The sequence below is a fragment of the Panthera tigris genome, chromosome B4 (genome assembly GCF_018350195.1).
Source record: "Panthera tigris isolate Pti1 chromosome B4, P.tigris_Pti1_mat1.1, whole genome shotgun sequence".
Lineage (NCBI taxonomy): Eukaryota > Metazoa > Chordata > Mammalia > Carnivora > Felidae > Panthera > Panthera tigris.
Window position 1 is genome coordinate 136,871,218 of NC_056666.1, and position 24,134 is coordinate 136,895,351.

Here is a 24,134-nt window from a genome sequence, read left to right on the forward strand (position 1 = left end):
CGAGGGCTGGTGAGGGTCAGCTGCTTCCTTGCTGTGCCCGTCGCCAGGCTCTTGCTCCTTTCTGGACCCCTCGTCTTCACCCCAGGGCAGAGGCATTGACGGTAGCTCTCCCTCCCCTTTGAAGACGTCACAGTCAGCACCCCAGTCCCGCTGGAGGGTGTGCCGTGGGCTGTGGGAGGAGACGTTCGGTGCAAGGGTTGCCTTGGGAAGCTTTGAATTCGGTCTCAGGTGGGGCCGCTAACAGCTTGGCCATAAAATTTCCTTCTGCGCTTCTCAAACCCGTGATCCCTTCCCGGTCCAGCCCTCTCTAGTGTCCTAACCTCCCAAACTCTCTGTGCCGAAGAACGGGTTATCTTTCCCCCAAGCCATCCTGGACCAATATGTTTATAAAATGTAATACAAGTGAATTACTAAAAAGACATAGATGCTTCAAACCTAGATTTTATTACAAGATTCAGGAGACACAGCATAACCCCGTTGAACTGTTAGCACCCTTTCTGACTTTTCCCTCTCACTGCCTGTTTTCACTGACTGACGGTGGTCTCTAGACTTTGACTAGCACTCTTTAGTGAAGTGACCCTGGGGACGATATTTAACCCGTGAGCCCCACTTCCTTTGTCAGGAAAATGGAGCCAGTACGGCTTACCCTGGCGTTCTGCCGGAAGGTGGAAATCATGGATGTATTTGTCATTGCCTAGTGTGTGCCAGATGCCTATTAAATAGTAGGACATTTCTCACCCTGTTTCCGGCACCTAGAAAAAATTGCAGAAATTAGATTTGTTTTCTTCCCGTCTGCCTTGGGGAAACCAAGGACAGCTGGTCACAGTGTTCTTCAGCGGGTCTGCGCATCACAGGCAGGTGGAGAGCTGCCATCTTTCACCGGGACGTGTATTTCCAGACGGTCCCCAACTTAACGGTGGCTCAGCTTACGGATCGTCAACCTTATGATGGTGTGGAAGTGAGAGCGCGTTCAGTAGAAACTGTGCTTGGAGTTTTGAGTGTGGATCTTTTCTTGGGCTAGCGATGCACGGTACGCTCCTCTCTCGCGACGCCAGGCGGCGGCCACGGCTCCCGGTCAGCCTCGCGATCACGAGGGTCAGCAGCAACGGTTACGCTGACACCCGTTGTGTGCTCCTCAGCCTTTCAGTTTCTCCCTTCCTGTGCAGCAAATTACGTGAGAGATACTTAACACTTCATCACCAAATAGGCGTTGCGGTAGATGATTTTGTCCATCCGTAGGCTCTTGCAAGTGCTCGAACATGATTCGGGTCAGCGGGGCTAAGCAGTGGCGCTCGGTAGGCAGGGGGTGGTAGCGATGGCTTCATCGCGACATAACCCCGTCGTAAGTCAGGGAGGATCTGTGGTTCATCCGATCCTGGGAGGGGTGCTTCTCTTCACGTCTAGGCCTTTTCAGTGAACAGCTAGGAAATAAATACTTCTTGGAAATTGAAAAATATATCACGAAATCTTGCTAATATTTCTAATTTAAGTATAAAATTATTTTCTGGATTTAATCCTTTTTTATGCTGAAAATCTTAGTTCCTTAATAACATGAATGACCCATTTGCTTTAAACTAAATATAGAGGCACGTGGGTGGCTCTGTTGGTTAAGCGTCCGACTTCCGCTCAGGTCATGATTTCACAGTTCGTGAGTTCAAGCCCTATGTTGGGCTCTGTGCTGATGGCTCGGAGCCTGGAGGCTGCTTCAGATTCTGTGTCTCCCTCTCTGCCCCTCCCCCATCCGTTCATTTTCTCTCTCTCTCTCTCTCAAAAATAAATACACATTAAAAAAATAAGTGCATAACGGTTCAGAATAACGATACCAATAGGAAGCAGAGACAGCTGAATGCCGTTCTAAGATTTCTGTGCAGTTCTCTCTGAGCTTCGGATACGTCTCGCTAGGGGTGTAAAGTCAAATACTGTTTTAATTTTGTGGTAATTTTTCTTTGTTTTACATGCCATCGGATTAGTGTGTTTCTGTTTTCTATTTTTATAACTTTGTAAATTTAATTTTTCTGCTAAGATGTAATTGACGTAACGTACTGTGCTCATAGAACATAACATGACTCAGTATTTGTGTGTTGTGAAGTTATCAACACAGTAAGTGTAGTTAACATCCGTTATAAATTAAATTGTAGAGAATTATATAAAATACATACCGGATTCCAAAGTCATACTTGTATGACCAGGTGCATTCACAGACATCTGCCTCCCTTTCCTGCTGCTGCTGTCTCCCTCTCTCCTCATGCCCTGTGGACAGCCATTATTAGTTTTTTATTTAACCCTTTCTTGTGTCTTTTGGGAACTCTAAGAAAGTTTGTATATTTCTCCTCCTTTATTACACGGAAGGTTCACGTATAAGCCTGTCTGCGGCTTGCTTTTTTCACTGACCGCTGTATCCTGGTGATCCCTCCAGGTAGTGAATTGGGCCTTCTTCACTCATTTTCACAGCTACACGGACGTGTTTTGCGTCTGTGCTGTCGTTCGTTCAGCCGGCCCGTATCGGAGAACACCTGAGTTGCTTCCAGGATCTTTGTTTTCATAAGTTGCACTGCATGCAACATCCCTAATTGTCAGAGAAATGCGAATCAAAACCTCAGTGACACGTCACTTCACACCCACAGGATGGTTAAAATAAAAGACAGACACCGACACGCACCAGTAAGAACGTAGAGCAGTTGGAACCCTCATACGTTGCTGGTGGACTAGAAGACGGCACAGCGCTCTGAAAAGCACCCCAGCAGTTCCTCCAGATGTTACCAGGACCAAGCAGTTCCTCTCTCGGGGTACGCGGCCAGGAGAACTGAACATAAATGTCCCCTCGAAAACATGTACACAGATGCTCACAGCGCGGTCACAGTGACCAAAACCGTAATGACTCAGATGCCCATCTACAGATGAACAGATAAATAAAACATGGTCTCTCCAGACAGTGGAATATTATTTAACCACAAAAAGGAACGCGGTGCTGGATGAACCTTGAAAGCATCGTGCTAACTGAAAGAAAAGGCCACGCATTGAAAGATTCCATTTGTACGCTGTGTCCAGAAGAGGCAAATCCGTTGACAGAAAGTAGATCAGAGATTGCTAAGGGCTGGACGGAGGAGACATGAGGAGTGACTGATGGGTATGGAGTTTCTTCCCTGGGATAATAAAAATGTTCTAAAATTGGATAGAGGTGATGGTTGTACAACTTTGTGAATAAAACTAAAATCCACTGGGTGGCTCCGTCGGTCGAGCGTCCAACCCTTGATTTCGGCTCAGGTCCTGATCCCGGGGTCGTGGCATCAGACACCGTGTCGGGCTCCACGCTCGTGCTTGAGAGTCTCTCTCTCTCCCTACGCCACTCTCCCCTTCTCTCTCTGTCTAAAATTTGAAAAAAAAGAAATCCACTGAACTCTGTCCTTTAAAAGGTGCGCGTTATCGTGTGTGAATTGTATCTCCTAAAACTGTGCTGCAGTGAGTAACCTTGTGCAGGCAAAGCCTCCGTGGGGCAGTGCAGTCGGAGGTGCTGCCCTAGGACTGGGGAGGGCTGGATCGGTGAGTAGGTGCTTCACCCGGTGCAGCCCGTCCACGGGCGTTGTGCCATCTAGCGCTCGCTCCAGCAGTGTGCGAGGACGCCGGTGTCCCCGTCGTCTGCGTGGGTTGTCAGACTCGCCCGCTTGCCGCTCTGACGGGCGAGAGGTGGTGTCTCCGCGTGGTAACAGTTTGCAAGGTTGAACGTCTTCTGATGTCTCTGTGGTCCAGCTGCATTTCTTTGTTTCTGTGCCGTTTCTGTTCATGCATTTGATCCATTCTTTTTCTGTTGGATTGCTGATCTTTTCTCAGTTTTTACAAGTTCTTTGTATATTAAAAGATTAACCTTTTGCCTGTAATATTTTACAAATAACTTTCCTAGCTTTTATTTGCCTTTTTTTTTTTTTAATGTTTACTTATTTGAGAGAGAGAGGGAGAGCGTGAGCAGGGGAGGAGCAGAGAGAGAGAATCCCAAGCAGGCTCCTCACAGTGTAGAGCCCAATACAGGACTTGAACCCACGAACCATGAGACCATGATGTGAGCCGAAATTAAGAATCGGACGTTCAACTGGCCGAGCCACCCAGGCGCTGCCCCTTAATTTGCTTTTTAAAAAACTGCAGGCAAATTTTAAAAACCTCTTTTCCCAGTTGCTTCTGGATTTTAAGTCATAGTTTGGAAAGCTTTTCCTACTCTTCGTGTAGAAAAACTGTCCACTTACTAGTACTGTTAAACTGTGATAAACTCAGATTCGTTCGGAGTTTACCCTGGCGAACATTGCTGGGGAGAGATCCATTTTATCCTTTTTTATATGGCTGTCCAGTTGCCCCCGCATTTTTAAGGAAGGGTGAAAAGAAAAATAGTGTATCCCTTTCTGTTCATGTCTGCTTTTAAAGATTTCTGGGTCGGTGTACGTGTTTGAGATACCGGTTTCCCCTGCTCTCCAGAAGTTGCTTGTTCCCATGAAGCCCCGTCAGCCGAAACGGCAGAAAGCAAAGAAACGATTGCCCTTAATTAAATGGAAAATGTTTTGAGCGTTCTCCGTCCCCCCAAATACCCTACCAAATCCTACCAAATAACACATAAAACCTGAAGTAACACTGTGTCGTAAAAGCAGGAGTGATGTGATAACTCCACAGTCTGTGTAAAGAGGACACAATGTACGTACAGCGTAGTTCAGCTTTCACCAGGATCAGGAAGACCACGAGCGCCCCGCCCCACAAGGCCAGAGGTGGTGGGATAGGTGTTGGGCTGGGTGGTCGGAGGTCGGGGTGGTGGCGGGTGCAGGAGGCTGGGCTGTAGCAGAGACAGGAGGAGGGTCTTCTGTTAACTAACGTCTCATCGTCTGACTCCATTAGGGCAGGCAGGTCACTAACGTCTACACCTGCTGTGTCTGTCTGCCTGCCTCGATGTTGGAGGTCGAGTTTCGTCGTCCGCTGTGGCTGGGGTGGCAGGCTTCAAATATAGCAGTATGCTGTTACGTTACCGCAGTGAGTGAGGAGACCAGCAGGAGAGACAGACCGTCTATGATCTCTCACCCTGACCCAGGCCTTTTTCGGTGTATAAATGTGCCTTTTCTTTTCTCCGCAGGTGAATGAGCTGGATGGCATCCCCTTGATCCTGGACAGCTGCAGCATCGATGACAGCAACCCCTGTATCCTTGCACGTGAACCCGTGAGCATCCGTTCACAGTCAGGGCCCTCCGTGTGACTCCCTTTCCCTGTGTTCCCTGGCCCTGTGGCCGGCTGGCTTTCTTGGGTGCTTATTCCTAAGAACTAAGCCACTTTCTCAGAGTCGGGACGCCGGACCAGCCCTCCTGCCGTCTGTGCAGTGCAGTGAGCTGGTGTTCAAGGTGAGTGGGACCTTCTAAAGCAGCCCTGTACTCACGAATGCTTTAAACTCTGGGGGGGAAGACCGCCCACCCAGGGTCCCTGTGTGCCTCCTGCCGCCGACGTCACCTTTCCAAAGTGTGTGTTCCTCGGAGTAAATGTGAAGAATCGTGCTTTTTTTTAACTTTTGCTCTAGAGATTCTAAGTATCCAGTCCTTTGAGAGGAACCATTTTAGCAACGGTTTCGTGCCAGAGAAGCTCGAGGGGCGCCCTGCGGCCCCAGGAATAGGGAGAAACACTTTCGTGGCACCACCTACCTGTCTTTGACGTGTTCTGGCCTGTGACCCTCTGTTACCCAAGTGGGGGCGGGGGTGGAGGGGTGGGGAGCCCTGTTCTTGCCCTTGGTTGACCACCCTGCTTGTAGGGTTCTTCGGGGAACCCCATTACTTCATCCACTTCACCAAGGAGTGACGCTAGGAAGCTGCTCTGATACCGTGAGGAAACCGCATCCGGAAACCAGGTTGAGCCCGGTGAGGTTTGAGCGGTATTTCCGTGTAAGTTCGAGACTTCCCTGGCGAGAGCCGGACTCCGTCCAGTCCCTCGCCCTGGCCGCTGCGTGCCCTTGTGCCCTGGGCGCCTGCTGGGGGCGGGGCTGGCGAGGAAGGACGTTGAGAGCGTAACCCTCTGAGGGACAGTGAGGAGCCCGGCCTGGGGCTCAGGGGATGGGGGTCGGGGGGGTGTGGGAACAGCACCCCTCACTGTGGCTTCTGTCAAGAAGACAAAAGGAGTTGATAAAAATCGTGTATTGAAAGTAGGTGGAGGGAGGACTGCTCATCCCGGTGCTGACGACACTGTCATTTGTCTGATTAGCAACAGAAGAAAATCTCCGATTTTAAAGAGCACAACGGTTTATAAGCTGAGTCAGGAAAAGACAGAAGCCTCGGAAGACTCTTCCTTGAGGCAAAACAAAGTTGGTTCGCTGCACCGCATTATAATCAGCCACTGCAGGCTCTGCCCCCCCACAGTCTGGAAGTCTTTTAGCCCCAAAAAAGAAGGGAGGAAAGAGAGCTGGGGGTCACAGGAAGGCAGTGAAAGGTCACTCGGGTGCAGGGACAGGTGGTGCGTTTCCTGAGGACAAAGAGGATGTATCACGAAACAAGACATTCACCCACAGCGTTCTGCTCCCTAAACCGACCTCCTGGTGAAGAAGACGTTCTATCACGGGTCTCGGCTCTGACCGAGAGCAGGGGACGGCCCGGCCCTTGCGCACAGCGCGTCGTGGCTCTGCAGACGGCCCGCCTGTGGTTCCACGCTTACAGGGTCTCTCTGGCAGCCTCCTGGGCGGCTCCTCCGTTCACTCACTCCTTCCTTCCAGAAACACTCACTGACTCCTCGCTGTGCGCTTACGCCCGTTACCTTATTTAATCCCGGCAGCGCCACGGAGCACACGCTGTCGTCGTCGCCACCCCCGTGTTGTGGATGAGGAAACACGGCAAGGGAGTCTCAGAGCCTCGTCCTGCGGGCCAGACCCAGAGTGCAGGCTTGGTGTGTGCCCGGTCCCTAGCCATTTGGCTGTGCTTCCTCCTTAGGAGTCACAGGGCGGGGACGGAACTCATGTAGGGAAACCGCAATAACCTGTTCATGTGGCGGAGAAATTATTCAGCTTTCGAAATTGAAAAAAATGTATGTGGATAATCTGTATAGATAACTGGTGTCTTTACAATGATAATTAATGAAGAAGTGCAAGATCCCAGAATATTCTTTAAATTGTCAAGATAAGTTAAAATCCCACGTAGTTTAGTATGGCGCATATTCATTCCTTCTTTGGAGTTTTATTTACCAAAGCCGGCCAGATTGCAAAGGCCTATAAAATATGCATAAGATAGGAGATACTACATACTAAGATACCAGAGCAGAAGGGAAATTGATGGTTGAATGGTCAGAAACGAAGAGGCATTAGAGCCTAGGGGATCACGTTTTAGGCGGGAGCCATACACTTGAACCTGGCGTTCCTGGTAGCCAGCGCAAAAAGGACACGATACGGATTATGGAATAAAACCACACCAGTGCCCTTCTGTGCTGCTCCTCGGCTCTGACTCAGAAGTAGGTGTTCCAGAGAATTCTCTAATTTCCCTGACTTCGCCTCCTTACCTCCCATTTACCCTTCCCCACCCATTTTAGGTGTTTTCCTTTCTCCTACTTTCTGTTCATCAAAACAATACATCTTTTTTTTTTTTTTTTTTAGTGCCAAAAGGTACTGAGTGAGGCCTCTTACTCCACTGGCCACACTTTAAACTCCCTCTTCGCCCTTTGTTTTACTAGCTGCTTTGTACACCTAAGTAACCTGCTCTGTTGCTGCTTCTTGATGTGTATATTGGGTTCTGATGAATCTATTACGACATGAAGATTTATTCTCTTATAAACCACCTTCACTCCTCGCTCTTCTCATGTCACTGTAGTTAAGACTACAGATCTCGTTTACTGTTGCCTGCATGACTAACAAGGCTGAGCATCCTCTAACATGTTTGCCATTTGGATTTCGTGTGTGTGTGTGTGTGTGTGTGTGTGTGTGTGCACGCACGCGTGCATGTGTGTCAGTGGACATAAAACATGCTTGAGCAAACCTTTTGACTATTTTTTCATTGGGTTTTTCCTTTATGATTTATTTGTAATAGATCTTTTTATGTTCTAAACAGAAGTTTTTAGTCAACTACATGGTTACTAATGTTTTCTTGCTCCCATTGGGTGACTTATCTTGTCATTCTCTTTATAGTTTATTTTAATTAACAGGAGGTATTAACAGTTAATCAAATTTATCACTTTCCCTTTATGGTTAGTTCTTTGGTGTGTATCTTGTTAAAGAAATATTTTCCAACCCTGAGGTCAGGATGATAATCTGTGTTATCTTCTGAACACTTGATAGTTTTACCTTCTCTGTTTAGGTCTGTAATTCCCTTAGAGTTGATTTTTGTGTATAGTGTGAGTTAGGGGTCTATTTCTATATTTTTCCATATGGACACACAATTGTCCGAGCCCAAGTTCCTGAAAAGAACATGCGTTGTTAGCTGTAGTGCCCTCTTTATCACAAGTATATAAATATGTGTGGGTCTGTATTTGGACTCTGTTTTCTTTTCCATTGATCTCTTTGTCGTCCTTACTCTTTAAGTGTCGCTTTCTAACATGTCTTGATGTTAGTTGAGTCAAATCTTCAACTGGTCTCTTCTTTTTAAAAAGTGTTATGGCTATTTTTGGTCACTTGTATTTTACATAAAAGTTTACATACAAGAACCAGCTTGTCAAATTGTACACATGTGGTTACATGTTTATGTACACCTACATGTACATACACACATGAAATCAACCAAAAAAAAAAAAAAAAACAAACCAATTTAACCAACAAAAATTTAAATCCGCACATTGAGTTCTTCATTGAAGTTGCATTGACTAAAGTCCATTTGGTGAGAATTGACATCTAAACAATACTGGATGGATCTTCCAGTCCATGAGTATGGCATATCTGTCCATTTATTTAGGATTCTTAATTTTAAGCTTTTATCCTTTTCTATGTATTTTTATAGCTCCATTGCATGGATTTGGGTGTATGTTATTTTTGTTACCATACATTTAAAGTGTTTCCTAAGTTCTGTCATGGTTTCTTTTTTGACCCCTGGATTATTTAGAAATGTATTTCTTAATTTCCAAACAAATTGAAAATTTCTAGTTCTCTTTTGGAGCTTGATTTCTAGCATAAATGTGTTGTGATCAACGAGCACATACTTTTCTGTCCTGTGAAATTTATTGAGACTGCCTTTATGACCCAGTATATGGTACTTTTTTGCAGCTGTTCTATGTGTGCTTGAAAAGAACATTTATTCTCCAGTAGTGGGAAGCAGCATTTTATCCATGTGTATTAGGTGAAGTTTGTGAAAATTTTATATTTTTACTGATATATTTGTCTCCTTTGGTTTATCAGTTACATAGAGTCTTAAAATACCCTTCTGTGATTATAGATTTGTCTTATTTCTTCACTTAGTTACATAAATTTTTCCTTTGTATGTTTTGAGGCAGTGTTATTAGATAAAGGTGTATGACAGGCCTTGAGAAATGTTCCTGTTGTCAGTATAAATTGAACCCCTTTAAAACTCTAAAATTATTTGTTACCTGATATTAATATAGCTCCTCTAACTTGCTTTTGGTTGCTATTTACATGGTATAACATTTTCAACTCTTTTATTTTCAACTTGTCTGTGTCAGAGGTGCTTCTTGTGAACACCATGTAGTTGGGTTTTTTTTCCCCTTAATCTGGTTTGACAGTCTCTGTCTTTCAGCTGCTGCATTTAGCCCATTTATATTTAATATAATGTAAATGCTGACCTATTTGTATTGAAGCTTCTCTGTCCTTCCTATTTTATTTTCTTTTTCTCTCTTTCTTGCTTTCTTTTGGATTATTTTGTATAATTCAGTTTTTATCGTTTTCTCATTTAAATGCTCTCTGTTCTTTTTTTCTATTCTGTTAATAGTTTCCTGGGAAAATTACAACAGGCACCCCTAACCCCCTTCCCGGATTATACAGGACCATTTTGGCACCCCCAACTTACATGCTGCTGTTGTTGTTATACACTTTAATTCTGTTTTCAAACCCCTAATGTCAGTGTTCACTTAGATCTATCCACATATTTACTACTTTGCCTGCCCTTCACTCCTTGTGTCTCTTGTTTGTCCAGCTGGGATCGTCTTCCTTCTGCCTGAGGTCTTTTTAGAATTTCCTTTAAAGTGGGGCCATTGGTGGGGAACTAGTTGAGTTTGTTTGAAAATGTATGCCTGACGCCACCATTTTATTGGGAAAGCCGCAGGATCTCTACATTTTAATTTTAATGCGTATGTACGGTCACCTAATCCCACCATCTCCCGCGTGGTGTCTGCGCCCTCCACCCTATCTGGTGCCCTCCGTGCCAGAGCGTCTCTGTCTTATCCTTGGTGTTGAGCTGATGAATCTTCCAGTCTTGTGTTGAGATAGAGAAAGGGGGTCTAGGGGTACACGTACGTGTTAAATGTGCAAACAGGCCTTCTATTTTAATTTTCACCTTTACCTTCTGAAGAGATCCACGTGGTCACCAGCATCTGAGCTGTGAGGGATTCTGCAGGGCGTAGTGTTTCCCTGCTGTTCAGGACCAGCTTTCTTGGGTTTGCTGAGGTAGGTGCTAGAGCCCCTTACCCAGCCGTAAGCCGGTGCCCTGTTACTTCTTTTCTGTCTGCTTTTTAGCATCTTACATTCTTTTTGCGCTTGAGAGTTTGTGTCTTTATTTTAAGAAATCCAGTGGCTCTCCAAAAGGGGTGTAGATCGGTGAGTGGGCTCCTAAGCCTCATCATTTGCTTACTGTCGCCAGCCATTACCGTGTGCCAGAACCAGTGGTGCTCTGTTGTTCTTACCATTTTAAAACTCAGTTCGGCAGAATTAATCCCTCGCCTGTAACATACTGCCTCTTTCTTGGCCCTCACGATAGTACCTTCTGTAGGTTTTCCTCAGGTCTTTCTGGATCCTTCTTCTCTGGCTCCTTTGTTGCTTCGTCTTCCATGCAGTGTTTGCCCGTTGGAAACCTGCTGGAGCCCTGCTGGACATTCCAGAACCCGGGGGTGCTCACCTCACCCTGCCTCTTCTCCCTAAGGAGTCCCACCCGTTTCTTCCTTTATCCATTCCGTGTTTAGTGAACGTTCTTCACATGCCAGACACTCTCCGGGCCCACGGAATGACAGCGAATCCTGTAGGGAGGCTGTGGCGACCGGTCTTCCAGGCAAGAGGGGACGGTGGCTTGGGCTGGTCCGTCCGGTCACCGTGGAGATGGGGAGACAGAGTTGCATTCTGGGTATTCTCAAGGTTTCAAATACCTGTTCACCCGTGGCTCCCAGACTCAGTCTGTAGACAGAGCTCTCTCATCTGCTGGTATGTCTTCCCGGTATTCCAAACCCAGCACGTCCACAGTTGAACTGTTAATAGCTCCGTAACCGCCCCCCCTTCCTCGGTAGTTGGGGGAATGGTTTCAGGCCAGAGATCCGGGAGCCCCTTGCCATGCTGATTCTTTTTCGGTCTCCTGCCACTAACGTGTCACCGCGTCTTCCCGATTCTCTCTCTGGAGCACGTCCCAAGACCGTCCACTTCCTCCTTTTCCAGTGGCACCGTCCCGTTCACTCTCTCCTCACCCCGGCCTGGGTCAGCGGTGGCTTCCTGACTCCTGTTCCCCTCCTTCCCTCGGGGTGTCCGGGAAACACGGACTCCCCAGCCATTCCGTGAGACCTCGCAAAACAACATAGGATCCTTCCTCTCTGCCTCTGGACTCTCCCTGCCCCCACACCGTCTGTCCCAAACACGCTCCGTTGACAGAACCCCCAAGACCGCCCACCGTGCTCGGAACAACCCGGAGTCCCCAGCACAGCCTGAGGGGCCCCGTCTGATCTCGTCGCTGCCTCGTCTTGCACTTTTGTCCGGAGCTGTTCTCCCCGCCGCGGCACTCCCCCCACACGCTTTCTTACTGTGGCTCACGTGCGCCTCATGGTCACCGCAGGTAGTCACCTGCACCGACCTCTCACCTGAACTGCTCTCCCCGGGGCCAGCCTTCCGCGTGCTGGGTGCTCGGCTCCCGCGGTCTCTTCCTCGGCCAGAGGTCGCTGGAGCCCGGCCGGGTCCGGTCACCCCTCCTGTAACCTGCCGTGTCTGCTCATCGCAGTGTGCCACCAAATACTTGTGCGTTTACGTCTCAGTTGCCCTCTGGGCCAAGTGCTGTGAGGACAGGGACCGTTTTTTTCTGTTGTTCACCCCGGTACAATCTGCCACTGTCTGGCACCTAGTAAATGTCCAGTAAACACTTCTTAGACACACAGACGTGTGGGTACAACACTGAACAAATAGCAGCCTGGCGAGAGGCGTGTGTGTGTGTATTTGGTGGGAACGGGGGCGGTTGGCAGCACACGAAAAATTGCTCCTGTGGGTTCTGTGATTCTTCGTGAATTAAGTCTGCTCGGCAGTGACGGTGTTTCAGATTTGTTTCGTTTAACCCCCTCTTCTAATTAACACCAGCCAAGTTTTTACAGAACTTTAATTTCAGTATTTTGTGTTAAAAATCAGTAGATATTTTGGGTATGTTTAGACGAGGAATCGTGCTGATAACAATCTCTCCATTCTCTGATCACTCAGGGTCAGCTGCCGTGCACATGTACTTAACCATGCTCTGTGGGATGGGGGCTGAGGCCTCGTGACGCCGTGGGGAGCAGTCCTCGGTCCCCAAAGGAGATCAGTGCGGGGGACCCTGTGAGACTGCCACTTTCTTGGCCACCCTTGGGGATTAGGAACTTCAGGCTGCCTCTCCTATCAGAGCCGCCGAGGGCCACCGCCCCTGCCCCCAGGCTAGGAACGAGGCCCGAGGCTCCATTTCTTGGAGATAGATTCTAGAAACCAGCGGGGATTTCCAGTCTCAGGGAGAGGGCAGCATGTCAAAGGGGCACTTCACTGGGAAGACCTGCCCTCCACAGCTGCTCCAGGGGCACGAGCCCAGCCAGGCCCCAGCTGTTCACTCGCCCGCTCGCTTGTGGGTCACCCACAGTAATGACACGGTAGCTGAGGCCATCGGAAAATTCCAGCCCCACCACCACAGGGTCAGTTCCTTGTTTGTCAGTTTATTGTGGCAAGTGGGATTTTTTGTTGTTGTTGCTTCCAAATAGAAACCACTGAGCTTTATTTGAAATGTTTTCCTTTTATTCTTTTTTGATCTGTGTTTTCATCAGCTGTCCTTGATGTGGGCTGTTTTGTTTTGTTTTGTTTTTATTGGAGGGGGAGGGGACAGGCATAGAGAATCCAAACAGGAGTTTTTTTCTGTTCTTCTCTCTTTTTTCCCTTCCTTTCTCTTTCTCTCTCTCTCTCTCTCTCTCTCTCTCTCTCTCTTTCTCTCTCTCTTTCTCTCTCTCTAACACTGAAACACCTCATTTGTAAGTTTCCTTGCGTACAGAAATGTAGCAAGTAGTTTACAGAAATATTAAACAAACTGTGTTTTCCCCTGTGACCTGACCCGTGTCGAGGAGGTGTGGCCCGGGGCAAGAGTGGCAGCCGCTGGGTCCAACACCCGCACCCCACCCCTCCTAGTTTGTAAGCACTGCATTTACTTTCTTTGGCCTTAAGCTCCTTTGCTTATAAAACAGGCCCTACTCCTATCCTCACAGGATCGTGATGGACGATCTCCTGGTTTATGGGTTCAAGCCCTGCATCGGGCTCTGTGCTGACAGTGTGGAGCCTGCGTGGGATTCTCTGTCTCTCTCTCTGCCCATCCCCCAGTTGTGCTCTCTCGCTCTCGCGCGCGCTCTCTCTCTCTCACGCTCTCTCAAAATAAACTTTAAAATGTATATATTTAAAAACAAAACGAACAGGAGACTCATGGCATTTCAGAAAAGAAGAAATCCAAATGGCCAGCACACCTGGGGAAAGAGCTCAGTGTCATCAGTCAGGGAAATGCACAATTAACCCACAGTGAGAAACCCACCGGAATGGCTGATGGCGAGGGCCGACAGCATGAAGTGATGGCAAGGGTGTGGAGCAGCAACCTGAACCTCCGAGCCTTGCTGGGGAAGACGTAGATTGGAGTAACCCCTTTGCAAACGTTCTGGCCGCGTCTCCTAACACAACGCACACACCCGGCCTGCGAGCCAGCGGTGCCCTTCCCGGCACCTTCCCCCGAGGGGAGTGCACGCGTGTGTCTTCCAGGCGTGCAAGAGCCTTCACAGCAGAGCCATTGATGATAACCCCAAGGTGGGAGCGTCCCGGGACTCATCCGTGGCAGAAGGGATAAATGAACGGTGGCCTGTTCCTACCATGTGTGCAGGTGGGAGGGTGGGTATTACTAGGGAAGGGGCACGCGGGGGCCCTCCGGGATGGGGTGCGGGCGCGTCCTTAGTCTCGGTGTAGGTGGAGTCACGGGGACACATCCGCGTGAGGAAACCCCTCAAGACGTGCCCTCGGATGTGTGTGTTCTGTTGCGCCACGCACAAGTTTTTTAAGTCACCTTTTGGGTTCTTCCCGCGTGCCACGTCCTGTTCCGGCCCCTTCACTGGGGCTAAGACCACCCGCTTCATTGGGAACGTTTATTTCCATTTCCCGCCGAGAACGCTAAAGCCCAGGCAGCTGGTTCCTTGACGCCGGCCGCTCCAGATTCGCCCAGCGCGGGAGGGGCAGGGCCAGGGTGCAGGCCCAGGTGTGTCTGACTGTAAGGCCCGTGCTTCGTCCGAATTCAGGGCTCTAGACTTGCCCGTGCGTGCTCGCTTCGCTCCGTCACGGCGTTCCTTTCAGGCGTACTTTCTCCGGGACACGTGGGTAATCCGCTGTGTTGGGTACGAAATCTTGGACCGATCTTGCCGAACGTGTAGCACGTGGTACCCGCTCAGCGCTCTGTTGCAACCGTGCATGATCAAGATGCACCCCTGAGCCTGGAGATGGACCCCCCTTCCCGTTTCCCCTCCCTCCTCCTCTGGAACTCTAGACCTGGGTGTCTTCCTCTCTGGGATCCTTCCGTGACCCCCGGGACCAAGCAGAGCGCGCCAGCGCGTCTTTATGGGTCAGTTGCGCTCCGCGTCCCCGTGAGCACACCGCACGGACGGACCCGCATATGTAACCCCTTCCCTCGAGGACAGCTTACCCCGGGTGGGATCTGTGTCCCCGTGCGTTTACACCTCGGGGCACGCTCCACACTGGACCCCACGGATCCAAGGGAGCGTTACCAGAGTGTGTGCCAAAGCACAGAGTTTTATGTGGTGTCTTGAACGGCTATTACTTGAGGGAAGGCTTCTAAACTGTATGTCCGTACCTGCAGATCTGTGCGCACACGCACGAACCGTGCTGCCCAAGCCTGTCTCCAGCAGGACTGCGTGGAGTCCTTACCGTTCTTATGTGCATTTTGGAGACTCTGGACTCTTAAGTGCCACATCCTGGGAAATGATGGAAACATATTCCATTCTGTCCTTCTTATTATTTTATTTTCATTTTAGAGGGGGAGGGGCAGAGAGGGACTCTTAAGCAGGCTCCGTGCTCCGCGCGGAGCCCGAGGTGAGGCTCAGTCTCACGACCCTGGCGTCGTGACCTGAGCCGAAATCAAGAGGCCGACGCTCAACCGACTGAGCCACCCAGGCGCCCCAGCTCTGTACTTACTGGGGAGTCCAGGCTTGTGACTGGACCTGCCACGCAGCAGCCAGAGGGGGGCCGTTCAGAGAAGTGTCTGAAATACTTCGGGAGGGCACAAGGGGCTAGAGTTGGTGGGGTCCGTGCGCTTCCACGCCAAAGGAGTGCTGGCGCCGTGTTCACAGAACGGTGCCTTTCTGCTGTCAATACCCTACACTGCCCACCCGGACGTTCAGTGCAGCGAACGGCTAGGAAGTCGTTGTGAGGGGAAGCCGTCCCTCCTCTTTCTGGAGGGAAAGAGCCATTTATTTTTTATTTACTTGTGTATTTCTGAGTCCCCAGCATGAAATAGCTGATAAACGGTGATTATTTGTTCTGTTCCTTTAATGCTGTTTTAGTTGAAAAAGATAAACTTTTGGTTTAGCTGGCCAGTGATTTAATTTGGTTTTGTAAAGCCCCTCGCTGCTTGTCTTGCCTCTCACCTAGTGCGTTTGAAGATGTACAGACCCAACATTTCTCCCCGACCAGAGCAAACAAGTCTGTACACACACAGCTTTGCAGGTCAGGGGAGGCCTCCCCGGGGCCCCGTGTGACGTGAGCCAAGCACGGGCCGAGGACCGGACAATGTGCGGGTGCCGCTCCCAGGCTGCTAAGAGTGTGACACGCTGCCACCAGCCCCCCGACACACACACACACACACACACACACACACACACACACACACGGATGCATCTAAATGGCACCATTCACAGTGAAAGGGGAAAGAAGCCCTGTTTGTGTGGCTTTTATGGTATCCTAGCAACCAGTTCCCCAGGGCCTGAAGCCGATGGCCGGAGGAGTCCGCGTCCTGTAATGAATGAGGCTTTCACAAAAGTGGACCGCTTCCTGGTTCAGGTGTCGTGGCAAGTAGACCATTTTTAAGTGAGACGCACACACTTGGAGTTGCGCTCCTTCGGGTGGCCCCTGCTTCGCGGTTTTCCCGCGTCTCTGAAACAGAGGCTACAAATGACGAGCATCGTCAGCGCGCAGATTCTGCGTCCCGCAGGCTGAGGCACAGAAAGTGGTTCTCCCCGAGGGCGCCCAGAGGTGACAGAGGTGAGAACACGCCGGGGGGCACCCGCCGCCCACGCCTGTCCTCAGGCTGTGTCTCGCCGAGCCTGGTTGCTCAGCCGTTCCCATCTCAGAGGTCAGGATGCACCAGGGTTGGCTGTACCTCGTTGACTCACAAAGAGCAAGATTGCCTGGGGTCGCCTGGGGGACTCCGTCGTTAAGCCTCTGACTTCAGCTCAGGTCGCGATCTCGCTGTCCGTGAGTTCGAGCCCCGCGTCCGGCTCTGTGCCGACAGCTCGGAGCCTGGAGCCTGCCTCGGATCCTGTGTCTCCCTCTCCCTCTGGCCCTTCCCCTCTCGAGCTCGCTCTCTCTCTGTCTCTCAAAAATAAATAAAGATTAAAAAAAAAAAAAAACAAAGCAAGAATGCTTGGGGTTTATTCTCACCTAAGCTAGGAGATGGGAGTCTGCCCTTTCCCGTGGTGAGAAGCCCGGGGTGGGCCGTGTGGTCTGCCACCTCCCCCTTGGCACGCACTCAGCCTGCACAGGGACCAGGGCAGGGCTGCCGTCACACCGCAGGTAGTGTGCGAGTGGCCGTGGAAGCCGCTTCCTTGGATGGCCTGTCACTTCAGCCACCTGGCTTTGCGATGACACAGCATTTTCGCCATTTTACTTCCTGATAGTTCCTATTAACGTTTGAAGTAACACCACGTAAAATGCGTTTGAAACCTGAAACAAAACGTCATGCAAAGATCTGTTGCCACCTATTCTTAATCTGAAGGATCCTGCGGCACACTTGTGGCTGATTAATATAACAGGTGCTGTTATATACCGATATATACTCATACTGATGAGTAGAACTTTAGGGAAAGAACGTCTCTGGGGATATGTATTAGACATCCTGGCCGAAATAGTTTCTCCCGACTGGTCTTCCGTGGTCGTGGTGAGTTTGCCAGCCTGAGAAAGTATTTTGAATTCTGAAACTACATGAAAGATTCATTCCTAACGTTACTCTCTTTTCTCCTGGGCTTTTCTTGGAGCAGTGGTAGGCTGACGAGCAAGATGGAGAAGACCGTACAGAGATTCCCTGTGCATTTCCATCCCCACCGGGGTGGGACGTTTGCCGCACGTGGTGAACACCCACTGACATGTCCTTGTCACCCGTGGTCCGCACTTCCCAGGAGGATTCGCTCTTGGTGTCATGTGCGCTGAGTTTGGACAAGTGCGTAAGGACGTGCATCCCCCATTGTAATACGTGGAGGCCCGGGGAATCCTCTGTCCTCTGCCTGCAAACGCAGATCTTTTTCTGATCTCCGTGGTTAATACCTTGTTTGGAGTGCCCTGCAGATGCCGGGATCACACAGTAGGTGGCCTTCGCAGACTGGCTTCTGTCATTGGTGCTCCGCATTCCAGTCTGCTCCATGACTTCTCGTTTCTTTTTTCGCGCCGAGCGTCGCATTGTCTGCACGGACCAGATACTCACTTTTCAGAATCGCTTCCTGTAACGTTCTGTCTACATGGTGGTCATTCTGCACCCGTCCCCCAGCGTCTCTACAGTATGGAGAAGAGCATAAAGAGAGCTTTGCTAATTCTTGACCTTGTGTTTCAGAAAATTGCTATCTCCCGTATGGATTTGACCATAAAGAAATGTCTCAGGGCCGCCTGGGTGGCTCAGTCAGTTAAGCGTTCAGCTCTTGACTTGGGCTCAGGTCACGTTCCCAGGGTCGTGACATTGAGCCCCGCGTCGTGCTCCATGCTGAGCGTGAAGCCTGCTTATGATTCTCCCTCTCTCTCCCTCTTCCTCCCTCTCCTCCACTCACACACGTGTTCTCTCTCTCTAAAAAGAAAGGGAGAGGGAGGGAGGGAGGAAGGAAGGAAGGAAGAGAGAGAGAAAAGAAAAGTCTGAGACAGCCTAAACTTCACATGCGTGACAGTGTCCAAACACAGCCCCTGGGGGGTTTCAGAAGCCTGTCTCTGCACAGAGCAGTCTGCATTCCCTTTGAAAGCATATTCAGCAAAGTCGACCAGTCACCGGGAGATCCTTCTGTTTATTTATTTTCAAGTAATCTCTCTGCCCGATGTGGGGCTCGAACCCATCACCCGAGATTAGAGCTGTGTGGTCTGCCCCCTGAGCCAGGCAGGCGTCCCACCAGCACATCCCCTTCGTGCTCGGTAATGCGCCTCCCTTGCGTCCCCAAATGGCATTACCGAGCGACATCGCTGGCAGATCGCGCGTGAGCCCCTGGGGCACTTGGTGGGCACAGCGGGCCCTGAGGGTGAGGTCTGCCTTCGAAAGAGCTGGCGAGTTTGGACCCCACTGACCACCCACGTGAAACGTATACAGTCCTGGCGCATGGTCTGTGCTTAGTAAGTAGTCGTAGCATTTAACTGGATGTTTGTATTTTGTTACCAAGTTAAGTATTTGCCAGTTTTTCTTTTTTTGCATTCCCTTTAGTAAAAAGAGCAGTTTGGGATGTGTTGAGGATGTTACTAAAGGACTTTATACAGTTGCTGTACTTAAATGCCATTGCTACACGGACTGCGTATTTTGTAAAACACTTGAGAGAAGTTTGGCATCGAGGGAACCTGTTCCAGGGAACCCTAAAGTTGGGATTTTTGCCCAAAATGACCTCGGTCAGATTTAGCAGTGACGGAGAAGGGTCTGGGCAGAGCATGGACGCCCCACGGCCGGTTCAGCACCGTGAGATGGTGACTCCCTGGCTTTCGTGTTTTGGGATCGTCATTCCTGGCAGGAAGCGTTGTACTCTCTGTACCACTTTCTAGAACCAACAGATTTAAACAAACAAACAAACAAACAAACCCTACCGGGTGAGTGAGTGAGTCTCTGGAGGAAGGAGGGCCGGCGGCGGCCCCTCGGTGAGTCCCTGTTGACCACGTGAAGGAAGCTGTGGGCTGAGCCTCTGCGCGGAGGCCACTTTCGCGACAGGAGGACCCGCGGGTGGGACGGAGGAGGGCCGCGCCAGCCACCAGCACGCGACCCGAGCCTGCTGGTGTCTCTCCCGACAAACCACGTGGGCCCCGAGGAACTTGGGGGAAACGCCGGGCCTGCCTCACGGGAGTGAGGCGTGGGGGCCGCAGTCGGGAAGGAAGGCCTCCGGATCCTCAGGCTTTCTTATCCTCGTGGCCACCCCTTCTTCACCTTGGATGCTCGCGCAGATCCAGAAAACAGAAAAAGAAAGCTCGCTTCCAGATGTCCCCTTTTCCACGCTCTTCTGTCCTCTGGTCCGAACCTCCCTCCCAGGTAGCGGTGAAGCAGGCTTCGCGGGTTGAGCCCCGGCCGCCCCGGCCGTCCCGGCAATGGCAGCTGGTTCCTGCGAGCCGCCGGGAAAGGCCGTTTGAGGGACGGACAGGTCTTCTCTTCAGGGTTAACTGAGTGCAACCGGAAGCGGCCCGTGCTGTGAAAGAGCCTCACGGGTGGACGGAAGCCGGGCCGAAGAGGACAGTTTGACAGCCGGGTCCCAACCCTGCACTTGGGATTTTTCACGCGACTGCGACCGGCCTTATTTTTTACAAGAGATTCTCGTCTTCATGTTCGGGTAGCGGCCTAATTTTACGTTCTTACGGAAGCTCACAGAATGATGGCCCCGTGCAGATAACAATCTGTACTTCCCGGTTCGGGACCGGAACAACCTATAGCAACTCAACACATTTTCCCAGTTTTTGAGAGAAACCGGGTTATGTCAGAATCGAAACGACTTCTGTCTTTCTCTCCGAAAGCACTTCGGAGTGTGGGTAGGAAACACCAGGAAATCCTAACAGGTTTTCAGCAAGAAAATGATGTGAGGGTCCCTGGTCTCCTTCTCCTGCCTTGCTGCTGCTGCTTTTTTTTTTTTTAATATATTTTTTTAAGGTTTATTCATTTTTCAGAGACAGAGCATGAGGGGGTAGGGGCAGAGAGAGAGGGAGACACAGAATCCGAAGCAGGCTCCAGGCTCCGAGCCGTCAGCACAGAGTCCGACGACGTGGGGCTCGAACCCACAGACCGAGGGATCGTGACCTGAGCCGAAGTTGGACGCTCAACCGACCGAGCCACCCGGGCGCCCCTGTAACCGTCTGTGTTTCTAACAGAACTAGCCTCTTTTACGCCAAACATTAGGATTTTACTGAAATCTCATGACCACCGTGAGGCAGATACTGTCATTGTCCCATTTTACAGAAGAAGAAGTTGAGGCAGAAACGGTCGTGACTGGCCACGGCTCCGCACTCCTGAGCAGCAGGCCTGGTGTTTAGAACCCGCACTTTCTGACTCCAGGGCCCAAGAGCTTCACGTGGGTCCTGTGATCATTTGACACCCCCCCCCCCCGAATGGATGAAGCAGCCAAGGCAAAGGGTAGTGAAGTCCCAGCCTGACAGAGGGGTCGGGGGCTCCACAGCTGTCTCTCAGGTGTGCCGGGGGCCGGGCAAGACACACAGCAGGTGTCCCCTCCCGCCGTCCTCACACGTGACCTGACCAGCTCTACCTTGTTGGCGGTTGTGTCAACTGGCCCCAAGTTGCACATCGTATGAAGTGGCCGCGTTGGAACCTGAGCCCAGGTCTGTCCTTTTCCAGGACCTTCCTCTGGCCTCGGCGGACCCCTCCTGGGCCCCGGTTCCCACACTTTCCTCTCGAAACCACGCTCCACACGGCTACCCAAGACAGGGTCCTCATTTTTCTACTTCGCTCTTGCCCAGGTTCTAATTGTACTGGAGTAAAACACAGACTGTTCACCGTATCCCAATTCCCTGCGAGGGAGGCCTTCCCGTGGAAAGCCTTGTTGCTTTCCAGTCTCCCGACACAGAGGTGACCCCGGACCTTTCTTCGTGCCTTGGGGCTTGTGCACGGCCCGCAGCCCTCTGCCCCAACACCCCTTGCTTTGTAGCCTGTGGGTCTGAGAGTGGTGGTGCCTCCTCGGAGAGGCCGCCTCCCACTGCCCTTGTCCGGTGAGTCAGTCTCTAGAATGTAGATACCACAAGGGCGGGGACCTGACCATCCTGGGCACTGTTGTTTTCCCAGCATGGAGCGTGGTGTCTTCACATTTGCTGACGAGCGACTAGATCATGGCTGACTTCTTGAGACAGCCGGGTGTGTGATCAGCCGTTCGCATCTTTGGATGTAAATCCCGTGCTAATTCCAGTATAATGCTCAAGGAGCAGATTGTTTGCAGAGAGGAGGAAAAACACGTTAGAGTATTAGATTTCTATAACGGAATGAGATTTTTCTCGCCAGAGTGAGGCGGCCGGTACTTTAGAAGTTGTAAGAGAGACATATGTCAGGGAAGAACCTTAGAACTTAACGTCACCACCACAACCAGCTTGGCCTTCATATCAGTAGCCCAGCGGGCCCGTGGTATTTATTTCCAGTTAACGTGGAAGGCAGTTGCACGTGATAAATTTCTGCCGAGTGGTCTTCCTTCAAAACGGACACGGCCGAGCTCCTCGCGTAACCAGGATGAGTGGGCTCCCGGGTCTGTGCTCTGTCCTTCGTTCCCGTGCTACTGAGAGAAGTGGAAGCCGACAGCACAGGATGAGAAACACCACCGCTCACGGGCTCGCTTCGGGGCGGAGGAGTGTGGGCGGGAAACGGACGCGTCTGCGGGCCCACCCCTGTTGACTGCCGACTTTCTGGGAGCTGGGGGGGTCGGGGGGGGTGGGGGGAGACAAGCCAGCACGGTGACCCGTGGAGCGGACCGTCCCGGGTGACCAGTGACAGTGGTAACGTGTTCAGGCCCCCGGCACGTGCGGTTTGTGAACACACCCTCTGGGGCACCTGCTGCGTCTCGTCTAGTCTGAAATCTGCCAGAACCCCCACACTGTTTGTTTGTCATTGAAACAGAAGCCTTGCTCTCTTAGAAGTATTTCTGACCCTTAGCTGTGCTGTGTAAACTTCGGACTTCGTTAGCGCTAGACTGACGCTCATCTTCTGTGATTTAGATGAGACTACTCACTTTTTCTACTCCAAATACTAATTTCATTTTGAACTGTTTTTTCTTGATGTTTATTTCTTTATTTGGGGAGAGAGACTGAGCGTGCATGTGTGCAGGGGAGGGGCAGAGAGAGAGAGAGAGAGAATCCCGCACAGGCTCCACCGTGTCAGCACAGAGCCCAACGTGGGGCTCGATCTCACGAACTGTGAGGTCACGACCTGAGCCGAAACCAAGAGTCAGACACGCAACCGACCAAGCCGCTGGCGCTCCTCGAACTGTCCGTTAGCTAGTTCCAGGGGTGCTTTGCAGAGGTAGTCACTCTAATCTCTGCAAGCTTATTCTGTCCTTCGGGATTGCTTTGAAGAGAAAGGGACCTCACTTCAAGTGTCAGCAGACCCACCATCCCTTTAACTGACTTGGAGGCAGAGGTAGGAGGCTTGCGGTTAGACTGAGCCACAGGAAGAACCGCTCTGTCCGCCTCCTTCCCCCCCCGCCGCCCCCACTTCCCTCCTCGTCGGCCACGCTCACGGACAAGTGCTCGGAAGTAGGTGGCGCGGTGGTCGCGAGGGTGGGTGCCGAGCCCGCCTCCCACCCTGGCTCAGCCGCCCGAGGGTGTGTGACCTCGGACCAGCGTGAGCCCCGGCGTCTTGTGTCGTCGTCCGTAAAAGGAGGGTGGCCGTACCTGCTGCAGAGTGCATCCTGAGGACCGAATGCTTCCTCTGGGTCCCGGAACAGCCCCGACGTGTCCTGGGCGTGTCACAGCCGCTGCCGACACGTTTACTGCGCTTGCTCTTACTGTTTCGTGCAGATGCGCTGACGGTCTTGGTTCCGTGAGAGGCGCTGGAATCGGTTCCTCTCGCAAAGCCTTGCTTACCGCGGAGTCCCTGCGGAGAAGGTCACTGCTGCTCACCCGACGATTCCTTCATCCCAGAGGGCACACGGTACCTTACGGACGTCCTCTTGCCTGGCAGACGGGGCCTGGAGCCCCCGGGGGGTCTCTGCTGTGCGACCACGGGCTTCTGCTCACGATTGCTCCGTCCTCGGGGGCCGGGCCGTCCCAGGTGGCTCCACGCGGTCTCCGGCCGCGGCCCCGAGCGGGGATCGCGGCACCAGGGCGGCACGGTGCCTTTAGGAGTTTGTCGTGTCCAGAGCGCATCTCCCCGACGAACGCTCCCCTGCACGCGAGGGCTGACTTCGTGTGGGGCTGGGCCCCCGCGCGCGTGTGTTCAGTAACCTCTCACTCACGGCCCACCTGCCCCGGAAGGGCTTCGAAGTAGGTAGAAGACGGGCAGGGGGCATTCGTCCCGCGGACGCTGAAAGCGTCTCTCCTTCCGCGCGCCAGCAGCTGCGGGGACGAAGCCGGCGGTCCCGGCACGCAAGTGATCACCCGTTCTGTGGGAGGGGTCCGGTTCACCCCGTGACCGCAGCCTGAGAAGGGGCGCGGGAGGGGGGCCCGGGGAGGGGGGCGCGCAGCGTGATGGGCCCTGGGGGTTCTTCCCGCGCCGCTTACCGAGCGCGTGCTGCGTGCCTGCCACGCGCCAGGCGCCGCCGAGACGGGACACGCAGGGGCTCGCCCAGCGTCTCGGAGGTGACACTGGAGTGCGGCCCCAGACGCACATGGAACCACTTCACGGCCCCAGAAGCCTTTAGTGTGGTTTCAGTTAGAA

At 51.6% G+C, this 24,134-nt stretch overlaps 1 protein-coding gene across 2 annotated transcripts in view; it reads left to right on the forward strand.

Moving 5' to 3' along the window:
• The window catches only part of ATXN10 (ataxin 10), a 166,791-nt gene that overhangs the window by 132,736 nt on the left and 9,921 nt on the right, over positions 1 to 24,134 (forward strand). For both annotated transcript variants that reach the window (XM_042993531.1, XM_042993532.1), the window contains exon 10: positions 5,105 to 5,168. In XM_042993531.1, the coding sequence (XP_042849465.1) occupies positions 5,105 to 5,168 (64 nt within the window). The remainder of the gene's footprint in view (positions 1 to 5,104; positions 5,169 to 24,134) is intronic.